Below are 19,374 nucleotides of genomic sequence, written 5' to 3'. Positions count from 1 at the left end.
CTGTGCTAATGTCTCAGGGTTGCTCAACCTCCTATGTCCGTTGTCTTTCACCTTTTCTCCAAATAAGGCGTTGATCATCTCTGCTCTCCTGTTAGTTCCCCTTTTTCCCTTAACCGTTCACCTTTCACCTACTCTCTACCTCCAACATATCAGTGATGTTTAATTGCAGTTACACCCTCTACACCATTTCAAGTTTAATGTCAAAATCACATTTATATCACATTTATTTTCTTTAGCTTCTCTGATTTAGCATTCATTTATAATTTTATAACCATAACTTATATCACATTTATTTTCTTCAGCTTCTCTGATTTAGCATTCATTTATGATTTTATAACCATAACTTATTAATTATACTTATTATAATCTTAATGTGAGTTATTACAGATGTTCTTCTGAAAAGAAACCAAGAATAATCCATGATTCTAATTATTTGATACCAAAGTTACAGTTACTTGTTTTTCTTGTAAGTGTTCCCACAAATGTACGTGTAAATATTATTACAAGTAAACCAATATTAATATAAGTATTTTACTTTGAATCTTATCAAATTACTCAAAATGTTTAGATTTAATTCTTTAAACTTTCATGCTTTAAAATAAGAAATAGTCTCAGCTATTTTTATAAATCTGCAGGCTGGAAACTTCCTCTTTTTCCAGGAAACCTGCTTTTCCTGTTTAATGACTCTCTCTGTCTGACTATGATTTCTTATGATTAGATAGAAAAAAGTAGAATTAAAGCAAAGTTTGCATGAGACAAAACAACACACACAACCAGATTTATTTTATTGACACTTAAGTCTACTGTTGGGCCTAGATGTCACTTGAGTGATTCATTTTAAAGATAACTTTATTTATTATTACTGTTAAACTAACTTTATTGACACTTAAGTCTACTGTTGGGCCTTGATGTCACTTGAGTGATTCATTTTAAAGATAACTTTATTTATTATTACTGTTAAACTAAAATCTCCAGCATGGGGAAGTGGGATGAGCTCGGATTTTCTTGACACCCCCTCCACGAGGTCAGACCTTTCACATGCTGGGAGTCCATCACCCTCCTGCAGTTCGCCGTCCTCATCCCCTGGAAAGAGAAGATGTTCATCTGGGATGCGAAGATGCAGATTCTTCATCCTCAGTTGTCACAAAGGGCTCAGTGTAGTCATCAAAACTCCACTTCTCTTGACAACTGGGTAATGAAAACCCAACAGAAGGAAAATGTATTTAATTTTTGTCCAACAGCCGATCGACTCTGGAGTTTTATCCAAAGATTTTCTGTCGCCATTTTGCAGACTAACGTACATGAAGCAAAATAATTTACCGACATCAAATCACGGTTTGTGTGGGGAAAAAATAAATTTCACATCAGTTTGAAAGGCTGATAAAAACGAATCTTACATCTATAATTTCAGTATGTTTTGGTTATTTTTATAAACGCAGGATATTGTTCCAGTTACGTTTTTCCACATTAATTACTGTTTTTATTTATTTTAGTGAATGAAAATGATTTCTTAATATCAGTTTTAGTTATTTCAACATGTTTTTGTTATTACAGTAACTTTGATACAGCTGAACTCTGAACCTTCAGAGCCACATAAAGACGGTTACAAAGTCGGCCTTCTGTCACCTGGAGAACGTTTCCAGAACTGAAGAAAAACTCATCCACTTACATTGATTACCACAACAGTAGCTGAGTTTACTTCAAATGTAAAATTGCAAAATTGAAAGTACAAAAAATAAATTCACTGAGTGGAAAAAATGCAGAAAAAACATGTTTTGGATCAAAAGTTTTTCTGCTGGGACGAGTCGAAACAGTTTTCACATCATGAATATTTTCATGTTTACATCGCTGACATGATTTTAATGACTTTAAGCTTCTTCAGATGTGATTTTAATTTTCCTCATTTAATGGAAACATTTCCAGCATTTTATCAGCCTGGCGGGTCACCAGAGTTGTTTAATTGTGAATAGGAGTCTTATACACCACTAACAGTACCAGCTAGGTTTACAGTCTAAATACATTGAACTGGGAATGCACCAGCTGCACCTGTTAGCATCACACGCTATTGTTTCCAAGTCGTGATGAAATGTCGTTCACCTCCATATTTTTGGAACTTCCGACATGTTTTAGCTCAGAAACATGGTGGCCTGCCTCGGCACCGCTAGCAACAGGAGTAGCAAGTTTTCTGGGAGAAACTCTGACTGCAAATGCAAAATAGTTTATTAATTTATTAGAGGAGGACAGACAACGATCTGCAGACTTTTGTTGCTATGGATCAACATATTTGACGTTTATTGATCATTTTCATGATGGAACTGGATAAAGCGTAATGCCTCAGCTGGTGACTGTATGATGTTTTTATGACTTTTTATTTTTATATTTTTATGAAGGAAGGCTCTTTGAACTGCCTTGTTGCTGAAATGTGTGATACCAGTAACCCTGGCTGATAGGGTCATTGATTGATTGACTGACTGGTTTCCTGCTCTGCTTTGTTGCAGGGCTTGTTGGTGATGTTGCTCTGTTTGCCGTGATGGTGGGTAAGAGAGCCATACGGCGCCTCCTGCTGGCCGGCGGCCTGCTGCTGGTCCTGGCCGGCTCCGCCTCTGGCTGCCCCGCGCGGTGCGAGTGCTCCGCCCAGACCAAGTCGGTCAGCTGCCACCGCAAGCGGCTGGCCAGCATCCCGGAGGGCGTCCCCATCGAGACGCGCGCCCTGGACCTCAGCAAGAACAAGCTGCGCCTCATCAACTTCTACAACTTCTCGTCGTTCCTGCAGCTGGAGGACCTGGACCTCAGCGACAACACCATCAGCGTAGCCGAGCCCGGCTGCTTCCACTCCAACGTGGCGCTGCGCTCGCTCAACCTGCGCAGCAACCAGCTCATGCTGGTGGCGAAGGGCGTGCTGGCGGGCCTGACCAACCTCACGCACCTGGACCTGAGTCACAACCGGCTGGTGGTTCTGCTGGACCACGCCTTCCAGGACCTGCACCGGCTGACCTTCCTGGAGGTCAGCAACAACCAGCTGGTGTTCATCTCCCAGCGCGCCTTCACGGGGCTGCTGGGCATCCAGAGTCTGACCCTGGAGCGCTCCAACCTCACCGTGGTTCCCACCGACGCTTTGGCCCACCTGCACAACCTGCTGGAGCTGCGCATGCGCTTTCTGAGCATCAGCTTCCTCAAGCCTTTCTCCTTCAAGCGGCTGACTCGCCTGCGCCACCTGGAGGTGGATTCCTGGCCCCTGCTGGAGAGCCTGCCGCCACTGTCGCTGCACGGCCTCAACCTGACCACCCTGTTCATCACCAACACCAACCTGTCTGCCTTTCCTGGAGCGGCGCTGCGCAACCTGCTCTACCTCACGCACCTCAACCTGTCCTACTGCCGCATCCAGCACATCCAGCAGGGGGAGCTGGGCCCTCTGCCGCAGCTGCTGGAGCTCCGCCTCCAGGGGTCGCAGCTGCTCTCCATCGAACCCCTGGCCTTCGCGGGCCTGAAGTCCCTCCAGCTGCTGGATGTGTCCCAGAACCGGCTGGACTCTCTGGAGAGGGCCGTGTTCGCCTCGGCGGACTCCCTGCAGCGGCTCTGCCTGGGCGGCAACCCGCTGGTGTGCGATTGCCGGTTGCTCTGGTTGCTCAGCAGCCACAAGCCGGCTTCGCTGCAGATCCTGGACCTGCAGCCGGAGTGCAGCGCACCACAGCACCTTTTGGGCAAATCCCTACGGGACCTCAAGGAGCCACTGGTGTCGAGGTACATGACCTGCACCAAGCCGCGGGTCGGCCCCAACGCCACACAGCTGCTGATGGCCGACGAGGGCCAGCCGGCGCGGCTGAGCTGCACGGCGGAGGGAGCGCCGCAGCCCTCAGTAGTCTGGATCACACCGCACAGACGCTACGTCACGGCCAAGAGCAGCGGCCGCGTGGAGGTCCAACCGGACGGCAGCCTGGAGATCAAGGCAGCGGAGCTGCATGACAGCGGCGTGTACCTGTGCATCGCCAGCAACCCGGCGGGCAACGCCAGCCTGTCCGCCTCTCTGGCCGTGAAGAGCCTGGGGACCGGTGACAGGCTCCACTACAGCAACCGCAGCTCCGGCTACCTGACGGAGCCCAACGGCACCTGGGGCAACGGCACGGTGCTGTACAACATGACGGTCCCCATCGACATGAAGACCATCCTGATCTCCGCCGCCATGGGCTGCCTATCCTTCCTGGGCGTGGTGGTGTTCTGCTTCCTGCTGCTGTTCGCCTGGAGCCGGGGCAAAGGGCGACACAAGAACAACTTCGACATCGAGTACGTCCCCCGGAAGTCCAACGGCGGCGGCGCAGACGTGGCAGAGACCAGCGGCCCGCGTCGCGTCAACATGAAGATGATCTGACGGACGCTGCGGCTTCAGCCAGAAAACAAAATGTCTGTTTGTTTTTTTAATGACAAAGTGGATTTGTGACAAACGAAAGTGATGTACTGTTTAGTGGCTGTGGGTCTGACGGTGGTCTAGTGATCAGTGGACTTGTGATATATGATGTTCATAATGTACACTCAATATAAATCTATAACCGACATATCAATATGGGACTGACATCGTGCTGCGAGTGACTCAGTGACGCGATGAGTAACGACGTGGCATCAAGGTGAAGGAGGGACAAACTGCAGCGTCACGACCGAACTGTCCCATCTCAGCTGCAGCCTGAAAGACGTGTGTGTGGGGGTGTGTGTGTGTGTGTGTGTGTGTGTGTTTCTTTGTGCATGTGCACGCATTGCCTTTCTCGTGCGGTGGAGCGACTACGCGTTGAGGTCCAAAGTGTTTTTCTTTCTTTCTGGGTTTTTCTACCAGAAGCAGGTGTTTGTATGCAAACGCGCAAATGAATCTACTGACCAAATGCTGCAGAAACTGTAACATAGATCAGCCCCTTGTAGAAAAACTTCTGGTTTTCTAGCCTTGAAAGGCATTTCAGGAAAACGGGTCTGCTGCTCCACTGCACAGAAACAGAGAAACGGAAAGTCATGTCGAATTTTATATCATAATAAATCAAAGGCAGACAAAAAGAGTCGGTGGCAAAGATTTACGGCCGCCGGGCAACTGGACCCTCTGCAGGTTGATCAGACCGTTTAACCTTGGCCAGGGGGCAGTAAGGACGTCTGGGGGGCAGTAAGGAGGACTGGGGGGCAGTAAAGGGTCAGGGGGCAGTAAGGAGGTCAGGGGGGCAGTAAAGGGTCAGGGGTCAGTAAGGAGGTCTGGGGGCAGTAAGGAGGTCTGGGGGGCAGTAAAGGGTCAGGGGTCAGTAAGGAGGTCTGGGGGCAGTAAGGAGGACTGGGGGGCAGTAAAGGGTCAGGGGGCAGTAAGGAGGTCTGGGGGCAGTAAGGGGTCTGGGTCTTTCATAAATGGCCGTTTTGAATGTTGTAGTTTCTTGTTCTCCTTTAGTTTGTTCTGATTTTTGTTGACGATGTTTTAAATGTTTACGATGGGGAAAATAAATAATTAACCCTGAAGGGCAACTATTTGTAAAGGGGGGGCAAGAGGGGCAAAGTGGGGGGTGGAGGGGTATTTGTGTGATCCTGTTGTGATAAAATGTTCCAGGTTGTATAATCGTTTTCATATGACAAATTTATGGGTATATTTTCAAAAGGAAATAAATTCAACCCCAAAGTCTGGAATTACTGTTATTATTTATTAAGGATTTAATAATAACTGATTTTCCCTGCAGACACCAGCTAATGATGCTGAATGTAGATCACCCCATGGTGACCTCTGACCTCTAAACTGCTGCTTCTTTCCTCTTTCTGAGTGTAGACACATTAAAGTTGAAGCCAGCTGAATGGCAGTGGCAGGCTGAGTTGAAGCAGGTCTGTTGACAGAGGGAAACGTCTTGGTGTGTCTGCAGGAGAAAACGCAGCGTTGTGTCAGCAGACCGCCTCACCGTCAGCAGACCCGTGAGTCTGAATGAATCAGTCACTCGGTTGCATGAAATGTAATTAGAACCATCGACGGATTCGGAATCAGCTCCAGTTTCTCTCACATCGAGTCGCTGTCAGGAACAAACCTCTGGCTGGTTTTATCATCTAAGATAAGATAAGATTTATTTTCATTGTCATCAACAGATTACGAGATTGAGATTTGCTCGACTCGAGTTAAGATGCAGGTTATGTGTATATACATAATATACAAAGATAAAGAAATAAATAGTACAAAAATATCTAAGGAGAAAAAAATCTAAACACAACAGCTCAGTTTTTCAGTGTCTGATAAACAGCCAGGTTGGATTTAAACTAAAAGTTTTCCTGAACTTTAAAAATGCATCTGGATGATCAGACTGCAGTCTGTGACCTGAGGCTGTTTCTTAAGTCTAGTCACAGATTAACAGCAATAGTTTAACTTAATAGAGAGAATAATCAGAATTTACGTCACATTTTCAAATTTCAATGAAGAAATGAAAAGTGAGCAAAATGAAAAACGATTTTTGAAACTTTCCAGCGTGTCGATGCATCGACTGCAGCAGTTTTAGCTTCCAGATGTCTTTCATCAATCTGCAGTTTCTGCAGCTTCACTTTAAAATGTTTCTTTTTGGTGGGATTTTCTGATCATTTTGTTCAGAAAACCTGAAATCCTGCAGGCAGCTGTCTGGATGGACTTCATTCAGAAATGTAAAAATGTAGTTTTTACTTTAACTTGTTCTTACTAATCATAATGCAGATTTCCTAATAATGTAAATGTAGTTGTCTAGTCAAAGCTAATTTTTAGTCAGCTGAAGCTAATTGTATGGTACAACAGCTTGCCATAGCTGGGACTCATTTCCAAATCGTTTAAATGTGTGAAGAAACGCCTGGCAGGAGCAGCTCCGGCCTTGTTCCACTGGCTCTTCTTGGTCTGGGAGGGATGATGCTGCGGGCTGCAGGTCAGCCTGGAGTCAAGCAGAGGAGGCAGGAGGCAGCGCCTCTACCGGATGAAGAGGTCAGAGGTCACAGAGCTAATTAGACAGAGTGAACGACGGGGCATCTCTGGGATAAATTAGCTGAGATAATCCCATGATGCAACAGCTGATTAAAGTTTCATGCTTTTAACTTTTAAACTTGTGTGTAAAATAAAAACTGTTCTGCTCTGCATCATGTTTGCTGCTTCAGTTTAAAAAAACAATGAAAACGTTTCATTTACATCCAGAAAGAAAAGAGAGGAAACGAGAATCAGCTGCAGCTGAACGGTTTCAGCTCAGCGGAGCCACTTTGACCATGTGAATCCGTCCAGGTGAAAGAATCGGCGCCGTTACGTAACGCAGAGGAACTCAGAACCACATGCTGCACATTCACCGCTGCCCTCAGATTAATATTAATGCACTGATTCCTGTTCAGATGTGTTCAGGCGCCGCAGGAAGTCACGCTCAACTTCATGTCCAAAACAACAAGATGGAGTCAACCGAGGGCAGGAACTGAAATAAATTAAAATCATGACGCCATAGAAACCAAGAACAATTACAGACGAGTTTAAAAACCGATGAGGGCCAACAGCAGGCGGCAGCGTTCACATCGGTCCTGGTTAGTCCGCTTTAATCCGACTCCAGTCCATTTGCCTATAAACTCTGGTTCTGTTGATGAGGTGTGAACGCTATCCGACCTCTGACCTCTGGTCCTCCAAACCTCGGTCTGGGTTTGGTTTGAATGTGAACGCCAAGGGGACCGGAGACGCTCCAAAAGCAGGAAGTGGACTACAGCGCAGGGCATTCTGGGTAAATACAACCAAAGCTAACGTGCTAGCCTAGCGCTAGCAGGACCAACAGCTCGTGGTCTTTAGCCTAAAGAGAAATCCTCCAAAGGCTAAAGTCTGACCTTCATTTTGTTTCCGTTTGGTGAAGGAATGTTTTGATCCGAACTGAACTGAGTCTTTTCATAGTTCAGTTTATTGCTATCGCTAATGCTATCAGCCTGTTTATAGAACTAAATCAGCTGATATTACACAGTTCAACTGCTGCATGGTGTAACTTTTAGAAATGTTTGCTTCTTTGCAAACATACATAATGTAATATTAATGTTTGATGAAAATATTCATTTTTATCAAATATTAATGAATTATTGACTGAAAACCAACTCCTATATCATGCTGAAAAGTTACCTGTAAGAGAAGTTGGTCATATTTGAAGTGGAAATAAAGCCGCTTTGTGAGTTTTGGTGTTTTAGAAGCATGAAGCAGGCTGCTGCAGCTCTGGACTTTCTGGGCTGCTGCAGCCGCTCCGTCTCTCTGCCGCCTGCTGCTCTGCAGGAGCCGTGATGCTAATGAAGACGAGCTCTGACTCTGTAACCTCTCAGCAGAAACGCTCAGCCTGCCAATTGGCTCTTTCTACTTAAAATCCCCAATTAGCTGCATTAATAATTCATGAGGCGTTTGCAACCCGATGGATCGTCTGGAAACGGTTTATTAAGACCTGAATATTTGACACTGGTTTTATAAAGCCTGTTGGTTTCGGGTTTTCACTGCACAGACATTTTGAAGTTATTGTTTTCTCATTCCTGCAGAAAGTCCACTTTCACTTTTTCAGTTTTTATTCAGTCTTTACAAATAAATCCAAAGACAAACAATTTTTGTAACAAAAGTTAAAATTTTTCTCATGTTACAAAATACACAAGAAGGCAAAAGAAAAATATATTTTTCCTTATGTCAACACATCAATAATTTTCAATTATTTGAAAGATGACTGCGGATTTTCCATATTAGTATTTTATCTTTATTTTAATACCTAATGGGTTCTTTAAAATATAATCTATAACTAAATTACCAACTTTTTCTTACCGTTGTTTCAACAACTTCATGTTTTTAAATGTTAAAATGTTTCTTGCTCTCCAAATAGCATCTTTTATGCAATTAACTATCCGCCAGAGAAAGTCATTTTTCTCCCAGTCATCTTTCATTAATCCATTAACAATCATTTCATAAGATAAATCTTCATATAGCCAAGGCAACGTTAAAGTCCATACTTTTTGTGCAAACCAGCATCTCCAGAATAAATGTAGGATGTTTCGTCGTCCCCCATCAGGCCCTCGGGCTCCGTGTCTGATTCCTCCTGCACAGGAAGCCTCTTATAGGGAGGAAATGTTTGATGATCCATTTGCCAAACCAGGTCCTTGTGTACATTCAACAAATATACACGCTTAGATTCGGTTCCATCGGGTCACAATCTGCAGCATTTGAGCCACAAACTGACGGTTTCCTCCAGAATCTTCTGGATTTGTGGTTCTGACAACAAGTCATCCCGGTTCTGATGCAGCAACGCATCCCAGACCATCACGCTGCCACTGCCGTGTCTGAACCCTGGTGCTGGTTTACAGCAGAAACATCAGGTCTAAAACGATCCATGTTTACCCAAAAGCCCCGAAGCTTCAGAGTTTATAAATAATATCCAAAGTCATGATAGTAAAAAAAATCTGATCAAAACAAATCAGTAAATTTTCTCTCTAAAAACCTGAAAAGTTTTTGTTAAATCCTGAGAAATGAAGATACAGTATTTATATTATAGTAAATGTATTTTAACAAAGTCTGATGTTAGTCAGCGTTAAATCCACCATTTAACGTTTCCGTTCTTCTCTCCATAAATTGGGCTGAAAGGTGAAACAGCCTCAGAGGCAGAATCGCCTCCCACTCGTTTCCAGAGGTGAAGACGCACGCAGCGTTAGACGGATCATGGATCAAATGGAAATAGAAACACAGCAGTTTAAAATAACCGCCGTGTGGCAGCGACCGGGAGCTTCTGTCACTTTATGAAGTAAATGATGAGGCTGAAAACGACTGAGGAAGAGTTTGGCAGGCAGAGAAAATAAATCCAGTCAGGATGTGTTTCTCCTTTCTGGATCTTTACTCCGGATTAAATGGAAATAAAGCTGTAAACAATGAAAACATGAAGATATTACAACATTTCTCCTGATCAGCTGAGCTATGCTATAAAATAAATATAAACTGCAAAATAAAATTAGTTCACCTACACTGAGACACCATGAGTTTACGAAGGCTAAGCTAAGATACGCTAAAGATATAGCTAGCTAAAATAATCCAAGTGACGATAATATGAGCTAATTTAAGCTAAACTGAAACACAATAAACTTTGGAAAGCTAAACGATGATACATTAAGGTATAAGCTAAGCTAAATTAAGCAAAAAAAAAAAGCGATGGTAAATACAATATACCTAGCAATGCTAAGCTTAAATATGCTAAAGTGTTAGCCAAGCTAAGCCAAGTTAAGGAGAGATAAATTAAACTGAAATACAACAAACCTCAGAAGGCTAAGCTACGATATGCTAAGGTATAAACTAAAATATGATAATCTGGGCTAATTTCAGCTAAACTAAGACAATCTGGAATATGATAAACCTTGGAAAGCTAAGCTATGCTAAACTAAGGATTAAGCAAAGATAAAATGAGTTAATTTCAGATAAACTCAGATAAAAAAACATTCAGGCATTAAGGCTAAGCCATGATATGCTAATAAATGAGCTAAGCTAAACTGAACAAAGATAAAATTAGCTAATTTAAGCTCGATAAAGTGAGCTAAACTACGTCACCATTAGAAAAGGTCAGGGGTCAGGGAGATCAAATAAATTGAGATTATTTGTCATCAAGTTTGAATTTAAAAAGATGAACAGAAAAATGTGTAAACATCAGAATCTGAAGAGGGAAAGTCGCAGGTTTCTCCAAAACCAGCAATAACCTGCTGAGTTTTACTCCAGTTCTAAAATCTTCCATAGTTAAAGTAACTGAACTGACCTGAACATGAAGCGGCCATGTTGGATTGGAAATGCAGTGAAAACTTTATAGTTAGCTTGAATTGCTAACAGCAGTTAACCGGTCCGCTTACCATTCGCATTCAAACCAAACCCAGACCGAGGTCTTTAGGACCAGAGGTCAGAGGTCGGTTAGCGTTCACACCTCACCAACTGAACCGGACTTTGACTAGACAGGTGGGTTGGAGTCGGGCTGAAGTGGACTGGACTGGGCTGGTGGAGAGCTAGCTTAGATTATAGCATTGACCTGCTCATCAAACGTTACACTGCTGCCAGAAAATCACTTCCAGGTTCCTCTGAAAGATTTCTTATGAATCTAAGAAGGGATCAAACTCCAGACTGACACCAAAACGTTGTGGGAGCACCATGAAGGGCAGCAGCACGAAGCATGCCGTGTTTTAGCTTACAGCGTGATTACATGTCTGAAGAGACGGAAAGGAGTAAGGAAGTGGAGAAACTCTGAACACTGAAGAAGAAATCCTTCAGTCTGCCTGACCTCAGAGAGTTTTCTTCAGAGCAGAGTGCGTACGGTATTTATAGCAGTGGGTTGGAGAGGAAAGACTCAGATTTGTGTCCAAACGGGGCGTGAGAAGAGTCTGGCTGTGAAAACATAAAGTGCTGTTTGCAGTGAAGGACGGCGGCTCTCAGAGTGAAACCACATCAGCAGCGCGGCCGGAGGCTGAACGCTGCGATGCTCACTGACCTTGGAAAGTTGATCTGGTTTTGTTTTGGCGTCGGCCCATTTATCGCCTGGCTGGTTGGGCTGCGGAGCGGCGATGAAGCTCTCGGTTGGTTTGGGGCTGCAGGCGGCTGCAGGGGATGGAGCAGGAATCAGGAGATATGAGAGGAAATGTGGTGTGGATGTTGTTATGTGAGCTGAATGTGATTTTGCTCTGACTGGAGGGGAGCCTGTGGTCACAGACTCAGATTCTGCTTATGAAATATCACAAAAACGTCACAGTGTGTAAAATCCTCACAAACCTTTTACGTGTTTGCTCTCCCTGTGAAGGTATCGGAAGTTAATAAGAACAACGACGTTCATCAGTTTCTGTCAGACGGCCTGAAAGTGCAGAATAAATCAGCAGGATGTGAGAGAGCATTCTGCGGGTCGGTACTGACCGACCCGTTTCTGTTTTCTGACAGTCACTGGTCACGTTTTTCTTCCAGAACCTCATCCTGTCTGGGTTTGATCTGACATTATCAGAAACATTTCCATCTTCCAACATCTTCTGTGGCTGAATCAGAAAATGTCTTGAGTTTGAACCGAGACTTCCAGAACTCGTCCTGCTGTTACCTGTTGGTCCAAACTCAGGTTGGGTCAATAATAACGGCCGCTGGGTAAACCAGAGGATCGATCATCTGCTGATCGATCTGCTGCGGCTGATCTAACCGTCCCGCTGGGAGAAGCGCTGTGCACCAGGAGGGAAGGACCGGACCCGGAGGACTGACGACCCGAACGCAGCAGCCGACCTGTTTCTGGGTTCTGGTGAGATCCTGCTGCTGAAGCAAGAAGGTGAGCTGATGAGGACAGACAACCTGGGCTCAGACACCAGGTGAGATTACCGCAACAACTGGAGCAGAACGAGGTGAGCAGCCGGGCCGAGAGTTACCCTAACCCTTAGCCTTTAACCCCTAACCCTTAACCCTAATAGGTGTCATCATGTTACATAATCTGAGAAATCCAGACTCAGAATCACTGATGAGCCTAAAGCCAGCAGCAGGTAGACAGGAAGTGGAAGGTAGACAGGAAGTGGCGGGTAGACAGGAAGTGGAAGGTAGACAGGAAGTGGCGGGTAGACAGGAAGTGGAAGGTAGACAGGAAGTGGCGGGTAGACAGGTGAGAGGACAGCAGTCTCCACCCACTTGTCACATGATCAACGTTTGTTTCCTCCTGCCTGCTGTTATAGAGCAGCTTTTATCCGAACTGGAGAAAACATGAAGCCGACATTGAAAGGCTGTGTAAACAGGTCAGTTCACCCCGCTGCTTCCCAAAAGGACGGATTTACGGGTAGCACAGATAAACCTGTTGGAACCTTTTGTTCATGTTTCTGGTGCGTCGGTAAACCTGACGTACCGTCACTAACAGCATACATGCTTTTAAACTGAACTGCACCATCAGGAGATGAAGCCTAAAGGCGAACCCGTCCAGTTCTGTGGCAGTTAAACCCATTTATTTAGATTTTTAGTTATTTATGGTCCGGGAACTGATTCTAAAAGTGACATCATCATGACTCCCGGTGCACCGCGTTGCCTCGACCAGCAGAGGCCGCTGCGCCGCCTGGACGCTGACGTCATGTGACGTACGAGGAAAAGTGAAAACAGCACAACAAACCAGCAGGCAGCTAGCCACCGTTAAACTGGAGGTTATCAGGAGGGGCTGGACCCAGCTGCAGTTCGGCGGTTCGGTTCGGGAAGGACAGGAAAGGTGAGTCAGAACCATGTGATCCGCTTCCTGTTGGCTTGTTGCTATAACTCTCATTTTGACCGTTTTTACGCTCATCAGTACGCAGGTCACGTGTTTAGGATCCATTTAAATTAAAGCTAATTTAAAGGATTAAATCCAAAATGTTCCGCCTCAGCGGACTCATAGTTTCCATCTATAATCTGTGATTTTAATCTGTCGGGATGATGCAGATTATGTCAGCACAGGAACCGAACTGTGTAGAAAAGACTCCGTCTGCTGTGTGTTCGGCTGAATCAGCAGCAGAACCGGGAAGTTCTGCTTTTCTTCATGGACTCTGGTTCCGGCTCAGCTGACTGCAGGGAGTTCTCTCTGCTCACTTTCAGTTCCTCTGGGAGCTGCTTTCATTTCTGTCCCCATCCCAGACCTTCCTCTGACGTCACCAACACCTCCATGAAGCTCCGCCTCCTTGACTCCTCCCACATCGTCTGTCCAACATACTGAGCGTCTCCTCCTTCTGCAGGACTTCCGTCTGGAGGCAAAGATTTTACTGGTTGGGACAAATATGGGCAGAGCTGATAGATGGTGGGACAGAGATCTGTCCCACCATCAGTTTGTCCATCTTTATGTCCATCCATGTTGAAGTCTGAACTCTGACACCTGTCCCAGAGGACGGAGACGTTTGGTCATCTGGACATGTCTTCTGCGTCCAACTGATTTTATAATCTTCATTTTCTGTTAACGCTGTAGCTAAATTAGAGGGAGACGTCTCCGGTCAAATGTCCTCCGGCTGTCCCCCCCAGTCCCCGGCCGTAGCGAAGACAGAGGTAGCGGTGGAGGGAGAGTGCCCCCTGCTGGCCGCCACCTTTGCCTACTGGGACAACATCCTGGGGCCTCGCGTGCGCCACATGTGGGCGCCGCGCGGCGAGCAGCCGATGTCGCTGAGCGACGGCGAGGTCACCTTCCTGGCCAACCACACGCTGAACGGAGAGATCCTGCGCAACGCCGAGTGCGGCGCCGTGGACGTCAAGTTCTTCGTCTTGGCAGAGAAAGGTGTCATCATCGTGTCTCTGATCTTCGACGGCGAGCTAAAGGGCGACAAGAACACGTGCGCCCTGTCCGTCATCCTGCCGCAGACCGAGCTGGCCTTCTACCTGCCGCTGCACGCCGCCTGCGTGGAGCGGCTCACACACGGCATCCGCAAAGGACGCATCTGGATGCAGAAGGTTTGGGGAGAACTTTAGCGTTAGCTGTCTGTAAACACTGTGTTGCCTTAGCGCTTTAGCGTTAGCTGTCTGTAAACACTGTGTTGCCTTAGCGCTTTAGCGTTAGCTGTCTGTAAACACTGTGTTGCCTTAGCGCTTTAGCGTTAGCTGTCTGTAAACACTGTGTTGCCTTAGCGCTTTAGCGTTAGCTGTCTGTAAACACTGTGTTGCTTTAGCGCTTTAGCATTAGCTGGCAGTAAACACTGTGTTGCTTTAGCGTTAGCTTCCGCTCAGTACCGTGTTTCTCGTCTCTGAGTCGATGTTAAGTTTTTCTCCATTGTCCATAAACCTGGTCAGAACCTGATCAGAACCGGGTTGCTGTGTGAAGCTCATAGTTTCTTGCTCCCTGTAACTTTCAGGGCTACAACATCATCTCAGTGCTGAGCCTGGAGATCGCCCCCATCATGGAGCTGCTGGCCTCCATGAAGTCTCACTGCGTGCCTGAAGAAATAGACGTAAGCTGAGATCTGGTGCTTGGTTTTATTTTCTAGCATTTAAATCAGGTTTTCTCTGATCTGGACGGTTTGTTTCCTGTGGAGCAGATCAGAGACACCGTGCTAAATGATGACGACATCGGGGACAGCTGCCATGAGGGCTTCCTCCACAAGTAAGCCTAATGGAGACAGATGACAAACAATGGTCGTTTAACACCCGTCAGCCACCTGATGATGAGTGATGGCGCTCTCCCAGCTCAGCTTCTCCCCAGAGAAACCGAGACGGAGGAATCGCCCGCCAGTGAGCAGGAGGCCAGCTTTAGAGCCTTAAATGGGCACAGCTGAGAGGATTTGTGGGCTTGGCCTTCTGTGATGATTTAAAAAGTCATTTCAAAGCGTCTTTTAGCTCCAGACTGGGATTAACAGCAGGACAAGACCAAATATGTGACCATAGAAAACCATCCTGAGATGACTTGTTCATCTGCTCCACACATCCAGATCCCCAGACTCACTGACTGCAGTTAGCACTGTAGAATGGCTCATTTGATCAGCAGAGCTAATTGGATACTAACTGGCTCTAATTTTCAAGCATCTGTCTTCCAGAGCCATCAGCTCCCATCTGCAGACGTGCGGCTGCTCCGTCGTGGTCGGAAGCAACCCAGAGAAAGTAAACAAGGTGAGTTTACTGGAACCAACCGCGTGTAAACTCATCACCGGGCTCACCCCTGCTAACCTGCTAATGCGCTAACAGCACATCTAATTTAAATAGTGTGGCACCTTACTGTTAGCTTCTGCTAAACACCATTTTAGAATAGCACTAGCCTGTACTAAATACCATGTTAGCGTAGCGCTATGGCATTAGCTTTTGTGAAATGCTATAGCACCATGCGCTGCAGTGTTAGCTTCTGCTAACGGTGTGGAACGCTGTTCTGCTGATGCTAGCACATATCCTAGCAGCTGAGCCAAACTGGACCCAACTGGTTCTGGATGGACCTGGAGACTTAAAAACCTCTGAGTGGATATTCCTCCAGTTTTCTGAGGTTCTGCTCATGTGTCACCAGATCGTCCGGACGCTCTGCCTGTTCCTGACTCCAGCTGAGAGGAAGTGTTCCCGCCTCTGCCGGGCCAGCTCCTCCTTCAAGTACGACACGGGTCTGTTCGTCCAGGGACTCCTGAAGGTATCTGCCAGCGCCGCGCGGTTCTGCAGGCCTGCTTTGACCCGCCGTCTGACGCTGCCGCTGTCTGCTTCCAGGACTCCACGGGCAGCTTCGTGCTGCCGTTCCGCCAGGTGCTGTACGCGCCGTACCCGACCACGCACATCGACGTGGACATCAACACCGTGAAGCAGATGCCGCCGTGCCACGAACACACCTTCAACCAGCGGCGCTACATGCGCTCTGAGCTCAACACGCTGTGGAAGACCGACAGTGAGGACGACATCCCGCCGGAAACCGTGATCCACACAGACGAAACCTTCACTCCGGACCTGTAAGCTCTCCTTAAGCCCCACCCCAAACTCTTAAATCCCACCCCAATCTGTAAGCCCCGCCCCCAGGTGTTTATTTGATAGGTAACCAATGAGATGTTCGTCCTTCATTTCCCAGGAACATCTTCCAGGATGTCCTGCATACCGACACGTTGGTCAGATCCTTCATAGACGAGGTGAGACGTTTTTATTGAGGGAGTTATGAAACATGAAACTGCTGCTGCAAGTTACTCAGCAGGCTGTTGCTAGGTAACCACAAACCAGGCTATTCCTTGGTAACCAAAGAGTGAGTTAGTTGGCTGATTCCACCAACCTGGCTTGGCTGAGAGGTTGAGCAGTTCTTTCCTCTGCCTACATCACCCAGAATGCTGTGCGGTTCTGGATCAGCGTTCACTAAATATTATCTATTGATTCTGATCACATCCGTCCATGTTCTTCCTGCCTTATCCCATTGGAGTCAGGGGGCTGCTGGTCTCCAGCTGTCAACAGGTGAGAGGCGGGGTCACCTGGTCAGGTCACCAGTCCATCGCCAGGGCAACACAGAGACACACAGGACAAACAACCACACTCACACCTAGGGAGAATTTAGAGAGACCAATTAACCTGACAGTCATGCTTTTGGACTGTGGGAGGAAGAACCCACCATGCACAGGGGGAACATGCTAACTCCATGCTAGCTCCATGCAGAAAGACCCTAGGCCGGGAATCGAACCCAGGACCTTCTTGCTGCAAGGCAACAGTGCTACCAACTGCTCCACTGTCACAATAGACATAATCACATGTCTATTGTGACATACAGTATATTATTATTGTTTTTTTCTCCCCTCCAGGGGGTCTTTTGTGGGCTCTAGTGTCCCTTATATGATAGTAGGCTGACAGGAAAGGAGAGGGGGGAAGACATGCGGCAAATGTCGCCGGGTCCGGGAATCGAACCCGCGACGGCCGCGTCGAGGACTCAAGGCCTCCAAATGTGGGTCACGCCATCCGCTACGCCACCACGGCACGCCCCATATATTATTATTAAATGATTGAAATTAACTATAGTTGATAAAAAATAGTTTTACCCTGCAGGAGTCAGAAACCATGTTGACTCCAGAAAACCAATTAACCTGGTAGTTAGCTAAGTGGGAGTTAGCTAGGTGGTAGTTGGCTAACTGGTAGTTAGCTAAGTGGTAATTAGCTAAAACGGTAGATAGCTAAGTGGTAATTAGCTAGCCCGGTGGTGACCTAAGCTATGTGGCTAGCTATGTAGTAGTTAGCTAACTGGTAGTTAGCTAAGTGGTAGTTAGCTAGCTTAGTCATCCAGCGGCCTGCTGTGTTTTGAAGTTAAAAAAATACTTAAAGTTGGCAGGAAATTGTAAAACACCACCAGGTAATTATGTGTTATTGGAAGACATTATTAATAATACCTAAACACCAACTATAAAGTCTTAAAAAAGGAAAAAAACCTGAAATACATAAAGTAGTGCCTAGACTGGTGGCTGCCAGGCTGATAATCCACTGGGAGAAACCAGACAGGAAAAACATCCTAAAACTGGGAAAACTGGACAGGTTGGGGCTGGTGCCTGTTCTAATCGCCATGGCAACACCGGCCTGACCTGTTGTGAAGGGCAGGAAGCAGAAGCTGCTGCCAAACGAACAGAAACAGTTTGATGTGTTGAACTGAATAATTGAGGCTGCTGCCTCTTTCCTCCAGGTGTTCCTGCTGAAGCCCGGCCTGGCCCTCAGGAGCTCCTACCTGGCCCAGTTCCTGCTGCTGCTGCACCGCAAGGCGCTCACGCTGCTCAAGTACATCGAGGACGAGACGTAAGAGGCCGCACGGCGGGGGCAGCGTCATGCTGCGGGCACGTCTGAAACCCAGCAGGACGATGACCTGTGACCCTGGTGGGGTTTATCCCCTCTGACCGGGGGTCCGTAGTGCGGCTCGTGGGCCATTTGTGGCCCTTGGGCTGATGTTTTTGCGGCCCGATCCAGATTTGTTCCCCAGCACCAGAAGTTGTAAATAAAAACCTTTTGGTTTTAAATCAGGACAAACTGATCAGAAACAAACATGAATCTGTTACCAGTAGAAATTATTGATCTTTAGTTATTAAATATGTATTAAGCTGATCAAACCGAGCTGACCTCTGTTCACAGGCAGAAAGGGAAGAAGCCGTTCCGGGCCCTCCGGAACCTGAAGGCGGACCTGGACCTGAAGGCCGAGGGGGACCTGAACATCGTCATGGCGATGGCCGAGAAGCTGAGGGCAGGGCTTCACTCCTTCGTGTTCGGGAAGCCGTTCTACACCAGCGTGCAGGAGAGGGACGTGCTCATGAGCTTCTGACCCCACCAGGTCAAACCGGGTATAACCGGGTCGGACCGGGTTCTGGTCCAGTATTCAGACGGCTGGTTCTGACTGAAGTTGGTAGCTTCCTTCGTCTCCAGGAACCAGAATTCGGTCTGATGTTAACTTGGATTTAAGCTGATATTTATTTTAAATGTGCTGAAGTTGGGAGACAACTGGAGCTTTTTAATATTTTATAATCATGAATAATTTAAATTATGACGAGTTATTAAACTCCGGCTCAACTGTGAGCCAAACATTTAAAGTTTATAGACGATAAATCAGCAAAGCTGCTGAGATTAAAAGCTTCACACTCTGTTCTGCCATTCTCTGATTGGCTGTCAGGGTTCTCTGCCATTCTCTGATTGGCTGTCAGGGTTCTCTGCCATTCTCTGATTGGCTGTCAGGACCTGAGTTGTTTCATGTTTTACCTTATTTTGTCGATGCTTTTCTCAGCTGTTTGTTTTCTGTCCATCAGCAAGAAACGTTTCAGGAATAAAGGTTAAATAAAACATCAGAACTGTTTACTTCCTTTGTAGCTGAACTGAATCCAACCAACCAACCAGTCATCCATCCGTCTTTCAGTCATTTAATTTTTGAACTTTTCTCCAGTTCGGTCCTCACTGGTTGTGGTTTCCACACAGAACCACCAGCTCTGAATGTAGAATCCCAATTAGAGGTTAAAACATGAAACTCGTCAGTAATGAAACTGCAGTTT

At 46.5% G+C, this 19,374-nt stretch overlaps 2 protein-coding genes across 3 annotated transcripts; both read left to right on the top strand.

Annotated features, from left to right (window-relative positions):
- The first annotated feature begins 2,473 nt into the window (after positions 1–2,473).
- LOC116737686 (leucine-rich repeat and immunoglobulin-like domain-containing nogo receptor-interacting protein 2) lies at positions 2,474–5,178 on the top strand. The gene has a single exon (XM_032591038.1). It carries the CDS (start codon positions 2,531–2,533, stop codon positions 4,364–4,366), a length of 1,836 nt encoding a protein of 611 aa, XP_032446929.1. The 5' UTR covers positions 2,474–2,530; the 3' UTR covers positions 4,367–5,178.
- A 7,462-nt stretch (positions 5,179–12,640) lies between these two features.
- LOC116707493 (guanine nucleotide exchange C9orf72-like) lies at positions 12,641–19,173 on the top strand. 2 transcript variants are annotated; one of them, XM_032544859.1, is made up of 10 exons: positions 12,641–13,172; positions 13,899–14,374; positions 14,773–14,868; positions 14,956–15,020; positions 15,451–15,523; positions 15,909–16,025; positions 16,100–16,335; positions 16,452–16,509; positions 18,030–18,139; positions 18,470–19,173. In XM_032544859.1, exons 2-10 carry the CDS (start codon positions 13,928–13,930, stop codon positions 18,654–18,656), a joined length of 1,389 nt encoding a protein of 462 aa, XP_032400750.1. In that variant the 5' UTR covers positions 12,641–13,172; positions 13,899–13,927; the 3' UTR covers positions 18,657–19,173. The 2 variants fall into 2 exon arrangements, with proteins under 2 accessions (XP_032400750.1, XP_032400749.1); XM_032544858.1 differs by having other exon boundaries at positions 13,892–14,374.
- Positions 19,174–19,374: the final 201 nt, after the last annotated feature.

Source organism: Xiphophorus hellerii, chromosome 18 (genome assembly GCF_003331165.1).
Source record: "Xiphophorus hellerii strain 12219 chromosome 18, Xiphophorus_hellerii-4.1, whole genome shotgun sequence".
Classification (NCBI taxonomy): Eukaryota; Metazoa; Chordata; class Actinopteri; order Cyprinodontiformes; family Poeciliidae; genus Xiphophorus; species Xiphophorus hellerii.
The sequence above is the reverse complement of the archived record's forward strand: the minus strand, read 5'-3'. Positions and strand labels throughout refer to the sequence as shown.